This window comes from Pempheris klunzingeri, chromosome 21 (genome assembly GCF_042242105.1).
Source record: "Pempheris klunzingeri isolate RE-2024b chromosome 21, fPemKlu1.hap1, whole genome shotgun sequence".
Lineage (NCBI taxonomy): Eukaryota > Metazoa > Chordata > Actinopteri > Acropomatiformes > Pempheridae > Pempheris > Pempheris klunzingeri.
The window spans coordinates 13,516,727-13,536,848 of record NC_092032.1 but is presented as its reverse complement, the minus strand read 5'-3'; the positions used below and the strand labels follow the sequence as shown (position 1 = coordinate 13,536,848).

The 20,122-nt window shown below is 43.1% G+C and overlaps 2 protein-coding genes across 2 annotated transcripts; one reads left to right on the top strand and one right to left on the bottom strand.

Moving 5' to 3' along the window:
• Nucleotides 1-179: 179 nt before the first annotated feature.
• On the bottom strand, nt 180-13,442 carry trpc1 (transient receptor potential cation channel, subfamily C, member 1). The gene is made up of 13 exons (XM_070852732.1): nt 13,186-13,442; nt 12,210-12,364; nt 11,993-12,094; nt 11,634-11,836; nt 10,586-10,717; nt 10,184-10,379; nt 9,073-9,409; nt 6,917-7,056; nt 6,177-6,326; nt 1,849-2,033; nt 1,409-1,610; nt 845-1,039; nt 180-681 (listed from the first exon to the last, which is right to left on the bottom strand). The coding sequence occupies exons 1-13, from the start codon at nt 13,349-13,351 to the stop codon at nt 454-456; spliced, it is 2,391 nt and encodes a 796-aa protein (XP_070708833.1). The 5' UTR covers nt 13,352-13,442; the 3' UTR covers nt 180-453.
• A 3,601-nt stretch (nt 13,443-17,043) lies between these two features.
• On the top strand, nt 17,044-19,796 carry chst2b (carbohydrate (N-acetylglucosamine-6-O) sulfotransferase 2b). The gene has a single exon (XM_070853031.1). The coding sequence runs from the start codon at nt 17,578-17,580 to the stop codon at nt 18,973-18,975; it is 1,398 nt and encodes a 465-aa protein (XP_070709132.1). The 5' UTR covers nt 17,044-17,577; the 3' UTR covers nt 18,976-19,796.
• Nucleotides 19,797-20,122: the final 326 nt, after the last annotated feature.

Sequence of the window (20,122 nt, the reverse complement as noted above, 5' to 3'; positions counted from 1 at the left end):
CTCTCACATGGACTGGACCGCTGGGCAGTTGGCTGAACGCTTGACGTTTTTCTGGCTTTCAGGCGCAAGCGGCCAAAGATCAGTTTTCAAGGAGAAGAAGTCAATTAGAGACTTTAAATCTCAAAGGCAGCAGTTAGCAGAATCAGCTCTTTATGCCATTAAAGCCACAGATGGTCAAATTTTTCCATAAATCTTTATTTGTCTTTCTATTGAAAACAATGGCTTTATTTATTTACAAAAAGAGTTGAATAGCTGAAGGTACATGGGGGGCCTGAGTCTGGAGGCTTTGGTGGAGAATATATATTTTTCTAGTTAAGTTCCAGGTTTAAAATTTGCCTCAGTGACTCAAGAGAGCAGAGTTTTTGCACATGCTCGGGTCACACGGCATCCCATACAAACGAGAAGCAGAGGTTTTGTCAAGAGGACAGGGGAAAGGTGAAGTGATATCTAGTTCTAGCTCCTTGGATAAAACATGGCATATTTGGAGGTCCGGAAACCCAGCAGGTCCCTCATCTCGTTGCGGAACTTGGAGAGGTCTTGGCGCAGGTCGTTCAGATTTTCCACCGTGGCCTGGTCTGTGCTCTGCATCTTCTGCCGTGTGGAGGTCAGGTAGCGGTGAACCAGACAACACATGATCTTCTGGTAGTTCTCATCACGCTTCTGCTTCAGGTTCTTCCACTCCTGGAAGTAAAAGACAGCGAGGGAATTCAGATCGATGGCCATTTGCTCAAGATTTGGGGAAGGGATTGAATTTAAACCTCCTGGAAAACAATCAAATCACAAAGATGTACTGCCAGCTATCTGGCCACTACAGTTTCAACAGTTATAAAACAATTTCTCTTACCTTGAGGCTGTTCTGTCTCTTCACCTTGCCCTTCGAGGTGTGTGAACAGATCCACTTGCTCATGCTGGTCAACAGGTAGCAGACGGTCTTTGGGGAGGGGAGGATGTTGAACGGGGGAGGCATGGTACACTTGTCATCGAAATAGCTAAGCCACAGTTTGGCTCTAGCAAACTTCCACTCCTTATCCTCGTGATTCTACAGAAGCACAAAAGCCAGATAAGAAATGTGAGAATTAACTTTGACATGCTGTTGTGAATTTAGAGAGGAATCTGGAAAATGCAGAAACATTACAGTATTTTTTGGAAATCCTTGAGGGGACAATTTTTGAACATTGAAGCAAGATCACGATCAAACGTGTTCAAAGGAAGGAGAAAATGTGCAGCAGGGTTTAAAACTAAAGAAAAAAAAAAACATCTGCATGACATTTCAGGGTGAATTAGAGAAAAATCTAAACTTAACATTTAATGAAAACAGTTGCAACTCTCAGTACCAAGCTGAACTCAAATTACCCATGACAGTGCTGAGAAACAAAGTGATTCTGTGCCAAACATTGGTAAAACTTACAGCAATCTGTCTGAAGCTTTTGTGGAGCATGGCCACCAGCAGCTTGGTCAGCACAATAACCACCACAATGTTGTAGGTGCCTATGATCATGGCACCCACAAAAGAGCGCAGCTCCTCTGTGTAGCTGATGCGGGTGACGAAAAGCGTAACGTGTGCCAAGGAGAAGATGTACCAGAACAGGGCATAGCAGGTCCCCATAAACCTGTGAAACAGAGGATGATGGTAGAAACCAGTGGGCAACATGTCCAGATGCATTTCACAATATTACCCAGAAAATGATATTCTAATGACGTCTAAATCACAGTTTGATTATGAATCAGAAAAAACTAGCATGAATTTACCAGCTATACTACTATCTATGCTATAATCTCTAACATATCTCAACAAGCATTCTGAATATTCATCGCTGTGCAGAATGACAGACTGAGGTTGGCCCGTACGTGTGGAATGCATCATTGCTCTGCTGCTGGCAGAATATGCCCTGGCAGTCACTGGGTGAATTCTTGTCTCGCTCTTTCTGGTCCTTTCCATAAAGCTGTGTGAGTCCAATGGTGAAAGAAAACAACACCAGCAGGAAGAGGCCCAGAAACTTTCCAAACTCCTGCAGCATCTGACCCATGGAGATCTGGGGAAATATTAACATTTCTCTGTTAATCCTGTGCTGCTTGATTCAATCTAATCAAGCAGACATGAGTCATTTTTCTGTATTTTCAGTTTCCTGCCAGCAACCCTCATTAACCATCATGGGATCTAGCTGGGGTCAGGCAGTTAGTCTTTTATTAAATGGATCCTTTAAGTTAGAAGTTAATAAGCTAATCTTTTCCTACATAAAGTCACATTTGAGTCATGCAGTTGAATGTGTGAGTGATATGGTGTGGGGGGTTGATGTAACTCAATTTTCTTGTTACTTTTGTCAAGTAGTGGGTTAGGGTTAGTAGCATTACTCCACAAACAAGCAAACAGGCCTTTTTTTCCCCCCAGCAGTCAATTTGACTTGTAGCAGGAAAAGCACAGCTAAAAGTAGCATAAGCACAGCATTAATAATGGAAATACTCCACTGAAGTGTTTCAGTAAGCTAGACAATATAATAGCAGGGAGCCCCTAAAAGTTGTTTGTTACACCTGTGGTTTTCCTGCTATAATAACTTGACATGTCTGCAGCGAAAAAAGTCTGCTGAACATCTGTATTAACTACGTGAGCTTGGAGAGAAGGTGGCTGCGGCAATCGTACTTGCTGTGAGCTAGTTTAGCAGCCTTTTAGATACCTGATAGCAACTAAACAGTGTAGCTTAGCAGTGAGTGAATTATAAGACGGCCAACTTTATTTCAGCATTTCCTTGATGCTATATTTTTTTCCCCTCTAGTCTGTAGTTCATTTAGAATTAACAATTTTTCCCATTTATTTTAGCAGAATTACATTTTAGATTTCTTAAATAGACATTTTACATTGATTTTTCAATATTCAACTTTAGCATGGTAGCTAAAATTCAACTTTATGATCAGTTGTAGCTACTTAAACCCCCCCCCCCCCTTGTTCTTGTTTAGCAGTGATCCCCGGAGGAAGTGGAAAAAGCAACATGTTCTGGCAGCTGAGGGAAGACAGACAAACATGGTCGAAGCCAAGAAGAGGGCTCGAAGACAGAGAAAGTCTTCTCAGACCACTGGAGACAGAATATATATAGACCTGAGTGGCTTATCTGTTTACTAGGACCTAGAGATGCTCAAACAAGGGCAGAACACACTCGCCCTTGCAAAACACACACACAGTGTCCAGTGTAAAGGGATGACCACTGTCCCTGCACCTCAAGGTGAATGGCGACTGGGGTGTTTGCACTGAAACCCAGACAGTTTGTTTGAGGAGCAGGGCTAGTCTATTAGGGTGATTCAAACTCGTGTCATGTCTAAACCCCTCCGGTGTACTCCTCTGCCACTTTGTACACGTCTGATTTAGGAGCTGAGGGTGTTCCCAGCCTGACAGGTAGTCTAACATAGAGACTGTACAAACAGAGGAGGAATGCAGCAAGCCAGGAGCTCTTAACCTTGACTAGAGGGGGGGTCTGATGCATTTAAGACACCTCAAATGCATAAAAAAAAAAAAACTTTGTACTAAATGACCCAAAACAACATATACTACATATTAATTATTAGCTTCCCTTAACTTTGACTAACATTTGTTTCATTTTGTCCTATGAATAAAATAACTTGACTTCCAATTAAATAAAACAAAGCAAAAACAAGGCTAAATGTTGTTTACCAAGATGTTCCCAGTACTGTCTAAATGCTGTTTCCATTTAGTTTGAAATTTTTTCCAGCTGTGAGTCTCTTTATGCAATGCATTGTGGGAAAGCAGCCTCCACCAACATCACATTTAGAAATCAAGCAAATTTAACATGCAAATTGGCAAATGTTTAATGTTTAATGTTTAAGTATTTTACACTTTTACTGTGTGAATGAACTACAATAAATACTCAAACCCTATAAGAAATTGTATATAGTGTGGAACTGGGGCAAAATGTTTTTTTCTCTCCAACACACTCATACAGTACATGCTTCCTGCTGTGCCATAGGGGATTAATACTCTCAGTGAGGTTAAGTCTGGGCCGTGAGTGAGCTCATTGTATGCAGACTGATGATTGTAGATACACACAGATGCACACTCCCACTTTCAGTCACTCTTTCCAAACTCACTGGGGGGCACTGCCCGGCCGAAACGTGAGCTGGCCTCTCCAGGAAGGATGGAATCAGAGAAACTTGCCTTACCGCAACCCACATAGTACTGCCTCACTGTCTGTGTACGCTCACATATCACAAGAGTGTGGAAATGTGTGGGCGAGTGCACATTAGTAGGGAGGTGTGTCTGCCATGTGAGTGTGAGTGCGGCCATGAGCACACGGCCACATCTATTTCCAAGCTAATAATTTTTCCATCCTGCCAATCCAGACAGTGATGTCACAGAGTGAGTGAGTGAAAGGGAGGGAAGAGAGGACAGACAGAGAGAGAAGGAGGCAGAAAGATGGAGGAGATTGGAGCAGAAAAGCAGTCATTAACAATCTACAGGGCACCCTCAGTGTTTTATAAGTCAACCGCAAACAGCACCTCGACTTAATGACAGGAAGGCATCCCTACAAGCAGACTGACCTCACTGCATACCTAAAGACTGCTTTATGTAATAAAGTCATGCAAGGGATGAAGAGAGAAACCCTGCCAGCGCAAAGTCAGGCGTTGGCTGGCTTTCCAAACTGTCTCTGCCAGCTGGCTCACTGAGACACAATATCATGATGCGATAAAAATGGACACCTATGGCACTGACTTGTCGAAGAGCCGGAGAAGAAGATATGCAAACCAGATTTTTGGCTTGTCTAGGAAGGTGAAAAACGAATGACATAACAGAAAAGTTTTTTGACCAAGCTGAACATAAAGTATATCCGTTATGTCCACCTGAAAATGCTTAGAGATTAAACCTATTTTACCACAGGCTTTTACAGGCACAGTTTTACTTCTTTAAGCAAGTAGATGGTGAATATTTCAAAATAATAGAACGGCACAGAGAATGTGTTGTAATTATGTTTGAAGGTATTAAACAAGCTGGCAGTAAGAAAGGGATCAAATGACATGTGAAAAACACACGACATCCTTGGTCACATACACACACTATTGTACTTTTGTGTGGGTGTAAACAAATACTGTGTAATAACAAAGCGGAGAGTCATGCCAAAACCACAGAAAAGTCCATTTCTGTTTGCTCTTTACAAATGTAATTTCTTTTGTGTTGTGTAAGAGGCATAAAACAAATCAGCGCAACTGTTCTGCTAAACATTTCCACAATCTTTTGAGAAAAATAAGTGAGGAGATCGTGAAAATGCATCACGTCTGATCACTCTGAATGACACTGCCAGCTATGACTGAATCAGACTGATCGAGCTGATCCGAGGCAGCTTTTCCACAATTTACAAATGTTTACTAAATGCTTTTCACTTCAAATCCCCAAATTTTTAACTCTTTAGAAAAAAAAAAGCCAAGTTGTGAGGCATTTTTTAACTGCATCTACTTTTAAAAGCTTTTTTTTTAGTTTTCAGTTTTAGAAACTATGCACTATGTAATGACTTTACTTTCTTGACTATATTACCATGCAGCCAATATTGAAATTGCTGTGAAGATGGCAATGGATCAGACTTGCTGTATGAGCCAGACTGTGATAGAAATCCGTCTAGAGATCCAATGAAAATGTGTTGTAGGTGTGCCCAGTCAACTCCTCCAGCTTTAAGTACAGACTAAACTGACATTAGCTTGAAAAATCAATTTCTGAAACCGGATGGGCACTCGTTCATGTAGGTGATAGAATGGATGATAGCGGTACGGTGATGCATATGGCAACCAATCTGCAAAGCTTTATGACATTGTGACATTATGATTATTATGAGCGCATTATTATAGCAGAACACATTCATCGACTGCCTAAGTTCTTATTCTTAGTGCTTATACTTAATGCTTTTGCTGATGGTTATGATGCCGCTGAGCACAGCTGGTGTGATGTTCAGTGCGAGCTTGTCCTTGAGTGTTCACACTTCACTGAGAGGAAGAGAGTGGGTGGCGTGCGATGGGGTTAGAGAGAATGATAGGAAGGGACGCTGTTTTATAATCATTACATAAGACTTTGGTTATTTCGCTCTCGTCCTGTTTCACCTCAAATTGTTTTGCTACATGTCTGGCTCCACTGGGAATCGAACTCTGAAAATGGCAGCTCACAGCTACTTTTAGCGTTTTCCTACCTGTAGCGGCCCCAGTATGGAGCTGGTGGTGTACATGAAGAAGAGTCGCAGGTAACTCAGAACATTGGCAAAGGCAAACAGGCCCTCAGCCACCAGGATGGGATGGAAGGCGTCCCAGTTCTTCCTCTCTGTGTCCTCCACGTTCTTGAACTGAAGAACAAGCAGACATGAAAGAACACATACAGTTGCACCTAAAATTATTCCACCACCATTGCAAATTAGGTGTACTGCCAAAACGTACAAGCTTTGTAGCTGTGTTCAATGAACAACTCAGACAAGAGGAACTGAAATAGCTTCACACTATCAATATTACAGGTGGTTTTATATTCAAAGGTCCTACATACTCATGGTACACCCACACTGATGATTTCCCTTATTTTGCCCGATTAGACCGCTTTCGCAAGATTGTGTGGTCGTGTACAGACTGTGCCTGACTGGCATCACGCTCAGTCTCCTGTGGTACCTGTTAAAAAATTACACCTTGAGCTCAGTAACCTCTTATACTTCCAAGCAAAGCGTTTCTCAGCTTCAGCTCAAGCTAAATCAAGACAACTAAAAGAACCAGTGTGGGTGTTTGGGCCTGTTAATAAACTAAATGATGATCTAATTATGTTTTACCCATAAAAAAGGATGATACGAGCTAACTTTATGAACCCAGGGTTTAGCAAGCATTCAGCCTTTGCCTTCTAAATCTCTTTTATGTCTTCTAAATCTAAAGAACGTGTGTAATGTGCGTGTACCTTGCTGTGAGCGACTATCTTAAGGGCAAAGGTGGCTAGGTAAAGGGAATTCATCACGAAGCTCAGCTGGTTCCTCGACTCATCCAGAAAGTCTTCCAACCCCTCGTACCATAGGCGCTTCACATCTGACCACACCATCCCTGCAGGGGAGCAGGAATTCACCGTCAAACAGCATACACACACCCCGCTGGAAACGCACTTTGCTGTCACCCCCAACATTTTAAACTCGCTTCCAGATTTAGCAATAACTTGTGGAGGGAGCCCAGGGGAAGCAGGAATGTATGACAGACAGAAATCTGAGATTAATGTGCTGAAAATGTGGAATTTAATAAAAATGGGCGTCCAAGTGGAATTTCACCAACTCTGAAATGTTCAGTAGCGATAATAAAATTATTCCTGAAAGCTTGACTCCGGCTGCAAGTCAAGGCATAGACATGCATTCTCTATGTCTTCATTCAGAAATTATTGCATTAGCTTGACCCTGATTCCCCTGGTCTTGGTTTCCATGGTTTCAACAGATATCACCCAGAGATGTTACAGACACAGAAATCACTTTAGGTATTGTGTCACACATGAAATGTTTCTGAGTGTGAATGTTTCTGAATAAGTTTGACTCCTTTTGTCAGGTTAGCAGGAGCTCAGATTTTACTATGGAATCCTTCAATTTAAGCTCTAATGCAGAAATCAACATGCACACACTCGTAGACAGTGAGAGACGCAGTGAGACACACACACACACACACACACCCTCTCACACACACACATGGAATATAGGCTCAGCATCTGATTTCCCCATTAATGTGAGGCATCTGGCTCAGGGGAGAACAGGAGAAAGATGAGACGAGGGGTGGTAGCGTGGGAGAAAGAGAGAACAATGGAAAGCAAAAGGACTGAAAAGCTGCCGTTTGACTGAGTGCTGTCTGTAGACCTGCAGCACATGTAGCAACATCAGGAATCTCTTGTTTAACTAATCTTTGTTGATGCTGCAGAGCCCCCGGAGCGTGAAATCTGCACCACTGCACTGCATCTCGCAATGACACTGTTTTGCAATGATGAAACCTTAAAAAAAAACAACTGCTTAAGTTAATTGATCTTTGATGTCGCATTTTACAGTTCTAAGAATCTTTCCCCCTCTAGTGGGCTATCTTGGTCCATGGAAAAACCCATTACACTTCTGTCTAATGACTCAACTGCTGATCTCACTCCTGCAATATACAGAATAAATTGCAAATTATCCCACAACCATCTTCATAACACTGAATAATAGAAGTCAATTGCTTCTACATACTTTAAAAACCTGTCATACGCAGTTATTGGGATGATTTATCAACCAGACGATGAAAGCGATGAAACCTAGTCCAATGAGTTGTGGTTGCTATGCTGTGTGTCTGGTGGAGACAGGCAGGGTGCTGCAACCATGAGACAAATATCTCTGCTGAGAAGGCAGGGCCATTAAAGCGATTGAATGATCATGCTAATGGTTTCTTGGCAGATGAGGAAGGTAGAGAGGCCCTTCCCCCACAGAGAGACAGGGTCAATTTCTAACTGTCACTATCCGGTCTCATCTGAGCAGATATGGCTTGTGCACATGGGCTTGTCTCTGTGCAAATGTATGTTTTCCATGCATGTGGGCCTTGTCCAGTGATACCAGCGCTCACACAGGCCAGAGGGGAGAAGAAGAAGAAGAAGAAGATCAATAAAAGAAGTCTAAGTCTAAGTCTAAGTCTAAGAAGAAGAAGAAAAGGAAGAAGAAGAAGAAGTAGAAGCTACATCTCCTTTCTATGGAACTCAATTAGGAGCAGAGCTGACAAGTTTAATCAAGTTTCTGTCGTTAAGTATAGAAACAGCTGTTTGTCATGTTACTCCTGATAGGATTATGGATACAGGATACTGGACTTTAGCCAGGTCATAAAAGGAATCTCTCATTTTCACTGAACTATGCAATGTTATTCTATTAAATTATGGTTTATATTATTGAATTCTTCTTCTTTTTTTGATTCTATTATATCCATTAGGGGATTAATGATTATTCGGTTATAGAAATCTGCCCTCTAAGGACTTCAATAAGCATTATTTCAACATATATTACAGCCCTCTGCACACACACACGTTATTTATTGCATGAAAGCTGAGTTGTGGTGGTGTAAAAAGCTGACCTATGATCCAGAGGATGAGCAGGTAATCTATCATCTCCAGTGCTGGGCCCATGGTGTTTTTCTTGCCCTCATTGTAGACCAGAGAGTACAGGTTGAGCAGCAGCAGGAAGGTGAAGTAGGAGGCGCTGTGGATGATGAACTTGACGAAGGGCGTGTGGATGATCTGGCCCACACGGGAGCGTGGCACCAGAAGGTAGCAGACAGAAAGCAGCGGCCAAAGCATCGCCACGCTCAGCACTGTGGCCATCTTTAGACAGGTGTGTTTGCGCCGGTAGCTGGCCGTCTCCCCAAACCAGACAGTGTTAAGGAACTGCTGACAGTTGGACTGAGCCACAAACTGTGAGGGGGGGCATCGGGAGAGAATGATGTGAAGATGTGAAAAGGTTCGATTCATTTTTAGCTCAAATCGGATAGCATTGACCTTCATGAGCCTAAAGGAATACAATAGTTAAGCATTTTGGAAAATTATGCTTATGTTTGTTTGCATAGAGTTAGGTTAAATGAGAATATAAAGCTACAGCCAGCAGCTGGTTAGTTTAGCTTTACATAAAGGCTTGAAACAGCCAACCTACCAGCACATCGATAGGCTGATAAGTGAGTCAGCTATAAGCATAACAATAATCTCTCTGCAATAAAAATCCAACCACAAACCCTAAATATAACTCAGGAAATAGTGCTCTCATGTGCAGCCTTTACGAGGAACTTTATCAGTACTATTTCTCCAGCAGGAAACAACAGTATGCCACCAGCTGTGCTGTGATATACGAGTCAAACTTTTCACACTGAGCCACCCCAGCTGTAAATTGCCCCACAGCTTCAAACATCCAGATTCAGTTTGCCTTTGACTGCCATTGCCTGGAGGAAGCACTTTATCATGCCAAACTCATATTTCACAAAGACAAGCACATGGTGTGCTGGAGCAGATGAGTCCGACATAGTACAGTAAATAAGGACTCATTAACAACAGATTTTATCATTTTCTTTCAACTAATCAGTGGATTTGTTATTAGTATATCTCAAATCAGTTCAATATAAATGTTGCAGATTGGCTCGTTACTGCTGCTGCCAAAAAAACATGAATGTGACAGTTGCGGACTTTAACCCGTCTAACCTCTTTTTGGTTGTACTTAATGGCAAGCTTGAGTCGGCTGAGGTTCATGCGCTCCTCCAGCAGGCCTCTTTTGTCAACATGATCCTCACTGGATGTGTGATTGAGAATCACTTCTAGCTCTCGAGAGTTTCGAGCCTGAGCCAGCAGGTCCTTGGCAAACATCTTGCACTGCTTCGCCAGTTCCTCATAGTCATTCCTGGAATAAGGAAATTAGATACAATCAGACAACACGAGAGATTATGATTTTTATCGGTTCCAGACCATAAAGCAAAAGAGATAATAATATCACTGAGCGTGTGTATATGTTTCTCTGATTTTATGCCTGAGTCTTCATGTGCAAATTAATCAGACAGGCGTGCACTGACATGACGGACGGACATGCAGCAGTTCGTACAATCGTACCTAAACTCCACCTCAACCAGGCTCAGCTCCTTCAGGTCTGTACTCAACTCAAAGGCCCTGAGTATGGGATCTTCCTCAGTGAGCATGATCAGAGAGGGGCTGGCCAGGCAGCGGTAGATGTCCAGGCGGAACCTGATTGAGAAACACCAAGACGGACGAAGAGGTGAAAGTGGAGGTAAGAAGGAAGGTGTGAGGGATGATGCAGGACAAAATAGAGGAGCAGCGATGAGAAATCTAGAAACTCAGCCTTCTACTGCTGCTGTTTTGTTTGTACCTCCTTTGACCTGTATGCTGTTTGCCAGCCAAACTGCAGACTGATTCATTTAGCTCACTGTGTGGGAAGCTAAAATGCCCTGCAGAGAGAATGAAAATGCCCAGCAGAGGAGATCAGCAAAATCTCATCTGCAAGTCTAAGACGGTATCAGAAACCAGCCACACTTCCCAGAGAAAATACTGCTGTTTTTGCAGGTTCCCTGCAAATTAGAGTTTATATTGATATAATATTGCAATGTAAGGCCACTACTTATATGAAAAAATGAATTTACCAATACTGGCAAACCAAATACTGGCTATCTATAGTTGGGTAAGTAATAACAGAGAGCATCAGGGCCTCTCTGAGGGAGAGAGACTACTGTAAGCTTCCACGGTGCTGTAAAAAACAAGAGAAAACTATTCACACTTTCACATGATACTAAATCATTTCTTTCCAGATGTTTAAGGTGACATTTTCAAGCCGATGTTATCATTAAAACACAGTGCTGCGATGTCTCAAAGGAGTCTGTCCTGAACACTTTACTTGACAGACCAATTGATTTATAACTATTTTTAAGCTCCTACATACCAGAGTGTGTCCAAAACAATCATCACGTAAAACAACACAGGCATCATCTCAGAGACGAAAGTGATGTTGAGCATTCCAAGTTACAGTGAATCAGTGCAACACTAGTCTTCTGTGTTCACTGGGAGCGTAAATCAGCCAGCTGGGGAAGGCCGACAGCATTTATATTATGACATTTTGTGTGTAGAAGACTTCCGAGGTGGCCTGTACCTGGAGTGTCGCAAGCTGTCCTTCTTGTTTTTGGCATTGCAGAGAGTGCACTCGCAGCCTACAGCGTGGGGCCGGGGAAGCGAGATGTCCTGTTTCAGCAGCATAGTCAGTATCTCGTAGTTGTTCCTGTGGGCGGCCAGGATGACGGGAGCCACGTCCATGGTGGTGGAGTACTCTGGGTTCTGAATCCGCTGCATCAGTTTCTTCAAAAAAACAGAAGATAGAAATATGGAAATGGAGATAAATCTAAAATATTGTGCAGGGATGACGGGAAAAGATCAGTTATATCAGCCTGTTCTTTGCATCTACGGTGTTATTCTTGAAAGAGGATTTATAAGGAGTAATGAGAGGAGACTAACAGCAATGGAGGGCTTGGAAGATCGCCTCGGCCTGTGGTTGAGGAGGATGTCCACAGCTCCCACCACCTCGGAGTCTATGGCCACCAACAAGGCATCTGTCGCCTACACAGGAACAAACAGCAGATAGCAGATACATGCAAAACAACAAAGTTATATAATAATAACGTTTTTTTGTGCATAAAATGTTTTGCCTCCTGTGTGTGCGTGCATTTCCTACCTGGCAGCCATGTTCCAGAAGAAGCTGCAGGATGTCTAGATTCTCGTTCTCGATCGTGATGGTGACGGCGTCCCGTCCCAGCACGTCGACGCAGTTGATGTTGAGCTCGCCGTGGCGGTTCTCCTCGAGCAGTTTCTTCACCATGTAGTAGTCACCTGAGAAGCGCATCAAACACGACGCAGAAGGAATGGAATCCACTTTAGGAAATTCTTGCAAAGTCAGACCTATAAAAGCCGTGAAGTATTGTCCGCGAATGGCGCCAAACAGACACACACACATCCTCAGAGGCGAGACAAACCCCTCTCACAGAGCAGGCCCAGCTCCAGCAGTCCTCTTAAAGCTTAAGTCGTGTATAACAATAACATCTCCCTCAAAGGAGAATTTCTGTTGTGGAGCCATGTTTAGAGAGGCTTTATATGGTCAAAGTGGCAGCTGCTGGCCTGTACACCTAAAACAGCCTCTTGCCTGTACAATGTCCTCAACTTATCAATGAAACATTGTCCTCCCATCTGATGAGATGCCTCTGGGCTATTTTACGCTTGTGCTGTCTGCATCTTGTGCAGCTCCTTTTCAGTTTATTTGGACTAACTTTCCGTGTTAGGAGCTGTGAAAAGTCAGCAGACCAGGGAGAGAAACTTTTCAGAGGAGCAGACTTTCATCTAAATATATCTTAACCCCTGTGGGCAAATTTCGACAGCAGCCAACATGTAGGCAGCTGTGAGAGGTATTCACTGGAAAAAATGTGGTATGACTGTACAGTTTGCTTGCTGACCCTGCTGGAGATCCATCAAGCTGTTAGTCCTTTAACCTACAGGGCATGTCCATCAGCTGGTATCAGACACAATGCGTCATCTTTAAATGATCAATAAGCCCACAGCAGCCACTTGATTCCAGCATCTCCTCTATGACACATCATACTGAGAATGAAAACAATGGGTTTACTTTGGGAGAAACAAAGAGACAAATAACAACGCACCTTTCTCGCATGCCAGCAGGAAGAGCTTCTCATCCAGTGTAGTTTCCTCTTTCACCTCTCTCACGTCTTTCAAGGCCAGAAATTTATCCGGAGAGGAGGCGTCCGTGCCCTGGTACAGAGCTGCCATTACGACGGAGAGCGAGTACGGCCAAACACTGATGTGCATCCCACTAGGAACCGGCGACCATTACACAAGAAAGTCCGTCATGAGGGCTGACATTGGAGGAATCGTCTTCTTTTTTTTTTTTTTTAAACTTGTGTGTCGCAGCACTGTAGAGGCTTAACGCGTCGTCGTGAGCCTAATTTCATCAAGTGTTGTTATTGCCGTCGCATCTCTGCTGCGTCCGTCTGTGCGCTTCTTCTGGCAACAAAAACGACCTCTTTTAGTCTTTTTGCGCGCTAGATGACTTCAGACTTACTGCTCGGACCCTTAAGTGGCGACTGCAGTCCGACAAAACGACGCTGTCATCTCCCTCGGCGTGTTTACATGCACCATCTTCTCGCATCGCAGGATCCTGGGGATCTTTCTGGTCCTGATGCTGCTGACGAGGCTCCTACTGCGCATGTTTCCTCCTCCACCTGCTCGCTCGTTCTTTTCGCAGGCGCAAAGCCGGTGTGCTTCATGATTACGTAACAGGGCTATTCAGTGCAGCTTTGTACTGTCTGTGTGTGTGTGTGTGTGTGTGTGTGTGTGTAACCTTTACATGCAGGAATACTGTGCCTCGTCGAGCTGCATAAAATACATATTTTAGAGATACATGCAAGTGCACAGAATTCTTGCAGATTAGGTTTATTAGACACACGGTTGGCTACATGTGCATGTGCTGGTAACATCATGATTCTCTTTATCTTTTCTAGCATAAACTATAAAGCATTTGTTATGTTAAATATCTACTATATCATAGCAGTGCGGCTCATGGTAGATAAGATTAAAATAATCATACATGGTCTGTGCAGGATTGTGTGTGCCTCCGTGATAAGACAGACTTCCTCCTGCAGGAATGTGAACATGTGCATGTAATAGATGTGTTGGCCCCACATATGTGTTCACCACATATGGATAATGGAAAAAGAAGGAGACAGATATCTGGTTCTGTGTATAGTCAGTGGCAGACTGTGAGGGATCGCCTATGGGAGATACACACAGCTGTCCTCCTGGCTCTGATAGTCCTATCAAGGCATATCAGTCCTTCACAGTCAGTCTATCACACACCAGTAAGCATCTGTGGAAATAATGATAGAAAAATAGTCAAAACTAATAATAGAGAAAGCAATATTTTATATCTGAGTAAAACAGGGAGTCATACCTTAATGCACCATATGTGCTGGGAGACACTGAAGCAGTACAATAAAAAAAAATAAATAAAAGTCCTATTAAATCAGCTGAATGCACTAAGCCTGTTTCACAGCAGACATTTTGACTTGTCACAGTAAAAGCAGAAGTGTTACTAGTAACATTTTACGCTGGTTCTCTTCTATTCAAGTGTCCCAATAAGCCCCGACAGTGTGACAGCGAGCTTGCATGCACAATATCAGGATCCAGAACCATCATTATTTTTTATTATTTACCTCTATGCTTTTCTTTCTGTGCCATGTCAGAGTGTTCTGTTTCTCTGCTAAACTCTCCTAACACAGAGTTATTATTTAATAGGCTGCTGTTAAATCCTACACATATATAAATATCCTATGCTGTTATTCAAATAAATTCTCTCTCTCTCACTTTCCATCCACTGGAAAAACCTCCAAAGAGTATTATAAATCGACTCGTAGACATCAGAAAAAACTCACAATAGTGCATGTGGAGAACTTGACCCTGAGTAATTAACGTTCATAAAGGAGCCGTAAGATTTTACGAGCATCTCAAAATATGCTTCTCCTGATCCACCCCATTTCCAAGCAATCATACAAGTGGAGAAAGAGGTCCTGTGGCTGCATTTTATTATCCAACAATACGGCATCCCAGAACGACCCTCAGTTCATCAAACGAACTAAATTAAAAAGAAACAAAAGGAACATTATGAACGGTGTGACTGGGATACATAAGACACAGTTATTTGGTGCTAGAAACAGGAATTACCCTGTGCCACATGGTCAGATGTTGACAATGTAGAGGAGGTAGAGGGAAAGAAGGGAGATAGAAACAAATCTATGCTCCTTCTATAATTTGACAGATATAATTTCTCTGTCTGTTTTCAGTATTTGCCCTGAGGACTTTTTGTTGATTACTTCCTTCTTCCCACTTAACATTTTATCAGTTATTCAATAGGCCTTAATGTTAGAGTATTTACATGGTATATATGGTGCATAAGTCCTTTGGTGATGTAAAAAAACAATTTATTTTGTCAATAATTTATAGGAGAGAACAGTCTGTTTCTTTCTCCTGATTGGAACCGTTATATTCCAGCAGAGGGCAGTCTGCACAAAGGTTTCCTGTAATAAACATCCGCATTGGATGGGTGCTACAAAATGAGTACCTATGGGATAGAAGATCATCAACCACAGCACAGTTTACAGAGCAGAAAGATTAATTATTCACTATATAGTCCAATAATAATCTAGCCTTTGTGTAAGCTTTACTGAAAAGCACTTACAGCACACACAGCTTTACTTGATCTGTAATAAAGGCCATCTTAGAAAAACAATAAAGCTGTGCTGTTGTCATTTTACAAGACTATAAACAAACCGATATATTACAGCTACATAGGAAAATAAGATTCTGGAGGTACAGAAATACACAAAATAAGCACAGTAAGGTCACAGTAAAAACCAACAAAACAATGCCACAAAATCGCCAAATCTCAATCTAGATATTACAGGCCCAGAGATTCCTCATCAGGGGTCAAAGGGCCCAACCCCTTTCACTCAGTCTTTTGTGCTGTAATCCCAGAGAGACAAGCCTCTTAGGAAAGATGATATTGAATCTGCAGAGCATGTGGTTTCCTCTGCTCAAACACATGGCCTTACAGCTTCCCAGGACTTGTCAGCTCCTGGGGAACAGCTGTCAGATGTCAGATTTCAGCTGATTCCACTTGAGAGGAGTGTCAGTCACTGTTGCTGACCGTTTCCAATACGGTTAATAAAAAAAAAACAAACACACAGCGATATTCCTTCAGACCTGTTGTCTGTTATTATTTTCAATTTTAACCTTTTATCACAAATATACGCCCCTGTGGTACTCTAGGAACAAAAATTGCTGCGATGTGTGTGTGTGTGTGTGTGTGTGTGTGGCATATGTTTAATTAATAATAGGATTTTTCCATTAGGGTGCAAAACTGTTTTTCTTATAGATCTGGGCTACCCTCTTGAGGCTGTACTGGGAAAAACAAATACATTTAATTTGAAATATTGATCCTCCTCTGTGGTCATACACTATGAAGAGAACATAGGGGCGCACAACAGGGGTGCAAAGACAAGACTCCTAAAGGAACTTTCAAAAACTTGAAAACTGATGGGTTTAAACAAAGGAGGGCGTTAAATGCAGTGGGTGTGGGTGAGGTTGTGACATTTGTAAAAAAATAAATAAATAAAATAACCATCAAAATCCTGTAAAGCACGTGCACCTGGTGTTGCATGCAGCTGTCTGTCTATTAAAGAAGGGTGGAGCATGGTTACAGGGATGCAGATAGTGAGCTAGACCTCCTGAAACATAACAACAGCATCATTTCTACCATTGCTGCGATCCGTGGGAGCCAGAGTCCAGCCTGCGCAGAGACAGACGTGCAGCGGGTCCAATGGCGCGGCTCGCTGACGCACGACGCCTCGACGCGGGCCAATGCGGTCGCTCAGTGGGCGGGTGCTTCCCCCTTGTAGTCTGATTGAATCGGTCCAGTTTGTATTAGTTGGAAGAGCAGAGGAGCAGGAAGAACGAGGGAGGGGGGGAATCCTTCACCAAAGGCTGTTAACTGTGGATCCCGGCCGCTCGCTGCTCCGTTGTGGTAGATGCGGAATGATATGAGCTCCAGCCGGGCGCGCAAAATCGTGACCGTTTCATTGTCTGCGGCGCCTGAATCTCACCAGGCTGCATTTACAAGGATGCATCAGATGATAACTGCGCAGGGATGCCTCCGCTGAGCATGGACAAACAGGGCGTCTGTTACAAGGATGAAGGCTTCTTCCCTTTTGTTTTGAACACGGGCCACCCACAGAATCACTGCAACGCTCGCCATGGACAACTTCAACGCTCCCATCACCTATGAAGACCATTGCGCAGTGCAGTGAAAACGGGATATCGTGTTGTGGATTTCGAACTGGTGGTGAATATATTACCTAATACGCGGGTATTCAACTGGGCATCAATTCCCAGTATAGGCTGCATACAGTCTACAGGGCGACCTGCACAGTCCATGTAAGGAGGCTTGTTCAGTGGTGAGAGCCACTCTCCAAAGGGTACAGATGAGAGGGAAACAATATCATCAACCACTGAAGTTGACAGCGCCTTGGGAGAAAGATGCTGGCTTTGGGAGGAAGCTTAAAACCTACAGGAATCATACCAAGATAATAGCACAGCCTGGGATCGTGATGAAAGTCCTCCGCAGGAAGAGGATTGTGTTATTTATGGCCTATTTCTTACTGCTGGTCCTCACTATGCTTAACTTGGCTAATTATAAATGGACCAAAGAGCCACAGCAGTGTAATCATCAGATGAGGAGCACCACTTATCAGAGCAGATCTGACATTCGCTTCCTGTACAGGCCCTCTCTGGCTAAAAAGAGACAGCTTATCTACGTTCTGACCACCTGGAGGTCAGGCTCGTCCTTTTTCGGGGAGCTTTTTAACCAAAATCCTGAAGTGTTCTTCTTGTATGAGCCGATGTGGCACATCTGGCAGAAGCTGTACCCGGGTGATGCGGTGTCTTTACAAGGGGCAGCCAGGGACATGCTCAGCTCCTTATACCGCTGTGATCTGTCTGTTTTCCAACTTTACAACAGCCCCGGGGGCAAGAATTTTACCTCCCTGGGACTATTTGGGGCCACCCTCAATAAAGTGGTGTGCTCCTTTCCCCTCTGCTCAGCCTACAGGAAAGACGTGGTGGGGATGGTGGATGATAAGGTTTGTAAAAAGTGCCCCCCTCAAAGCCTTAGACTGTTGGAGGAGGAGTGCCTCAAATACAGCACCATAGTTATTAAAGGGGTACGCATTTTGGACGTAAACGTGTTGGCCCCACTCATGGAGGATCCATCCTTGGATTTGAAGGTGATACACCTGGTCAGAGACCCGCGGGCAGTGGCCAACTCCAGGATCAAATCCAGACACGGCCTGATAAGGGAGAATTTACAGGTGGTCCGCAGCAGGGACCCTAAACTTCGCCGGATACCTTTTGTGGATCCTGGTCACAAAGCCAATAAGAAGGATGGCTCAGATTACCACTCCATAGGAGCCATGGAGGTGATCTGCGACCGCACCTCCAGGACTTTGAGGACTGCCTTAAACCCCCCCAGCTGGCTGAAAGGGAAGTACATGGCCGTGAGGTACGAGGACCTGGTCGAGAACCCGGTCAAGACCTTGCGGAACATCTACCGCTTTGCCAACCTCACCTCCAACCACGACATTGAGTCATTTGCGCTGAACATGACCAGCGGCTCCAGCTCCTCCTCCAAGCCATTCATAGTCTCGTCCAGGAATGCCACACAAGCTGCTAGTGCATGGAGAACAGTGCTCAGCATTCAACAGATCAAACAAGTGGAGGACTACTGCCACCATGCCATGTCTGTTCTAGGGTACGAAAGAGTCAGAACAGCCGGGGAGGCCAAGGACTTGAGCAAATCACTACTGACACACTCCAAACTGTGAAAACGTACTCACCACCAAAGACCTTTTAATTTAATGTTCATTTTGCATCGAGTGCCGTTTCCTCTTATTGTGGAATTAAAGCTTTACTTTAAATGAGTGTTCGAGGAGCTCCACTGGCCACATTTGGAATGTATCGTGTTTCCCTCAGTTGAATTGCAGTGGTGTTTGAAGGGACCACTCCTTTTATACTGGAATATTGGATGTGTTTGACAATGCAAGGCCTACGAACAACGGCTTGATTAGTGAAGCTGCAACAATGAAAAAAAAAAAAAAAACCCAACTGTATAATTCACGTATCTTGTTATGATGACACTTCAAAGTGGATGTTTTGGGGTTATTTTTGAATGTTCAAAAACCTTACAAAATATGTTTTTTCAGTCTCCATACTGTCTGTACAAGTAAAAATAGTGGATGAAAGAAAAACAACAAAAAAAAAAACAAAGAACAACTGATTAAAAAAAGCTCATTGCTAATGTTTATTTGTAAGATCTGGTTGAAGTAAGAGACAATCAATAAATTGGTTTGTTGATGTGCCATAGGTAGAGGTGTGATGACTAGGCTACATCAGAACAGCAGTAGTGCTATTTCTAGATTTAAAAAAAAGAGGATGCTTTGATTTGTGTCACCAAATCTTTGTTGGATGATATCATGCACTGTGGACAATGTCATGGCTCTGGAGCTAGAGAGTCTCTCTCAGCGTCGGTGTAAGCAGTCTGTTCTACCATTTCAAATGTTTACAATTGCTTGCTCTTATAAAAACACATGATCTGGGAATATTGCATTGAGTAAAGTTCACAGTTAACAAGACGAGTTTATGCATCTGTGTTGAACAACTCGCACTTCTGTACATGATTAAAAACACAAGTATTCTGCCAGTGGTTCTCAAAGTCTGGTGCATGAGGCAAGATTCTTTTAAAAATGGAAATAAAATAAAATCTAACATGGCGAGTCACTGGATTGAATCAATATTGTAATAACAAAAAACAATATGCTATTATTATGTATATTCCATTACATATACTTTAGGCTAGACCCTGTGCCTTCACTCACCATTTGAAAACCATTGTGCAGAAATAATGACACACATTTGTTGCTGTTTGCCACATAACTTAAAGATGCCCTGTGGAGATTTAACGTAAAACAAGAT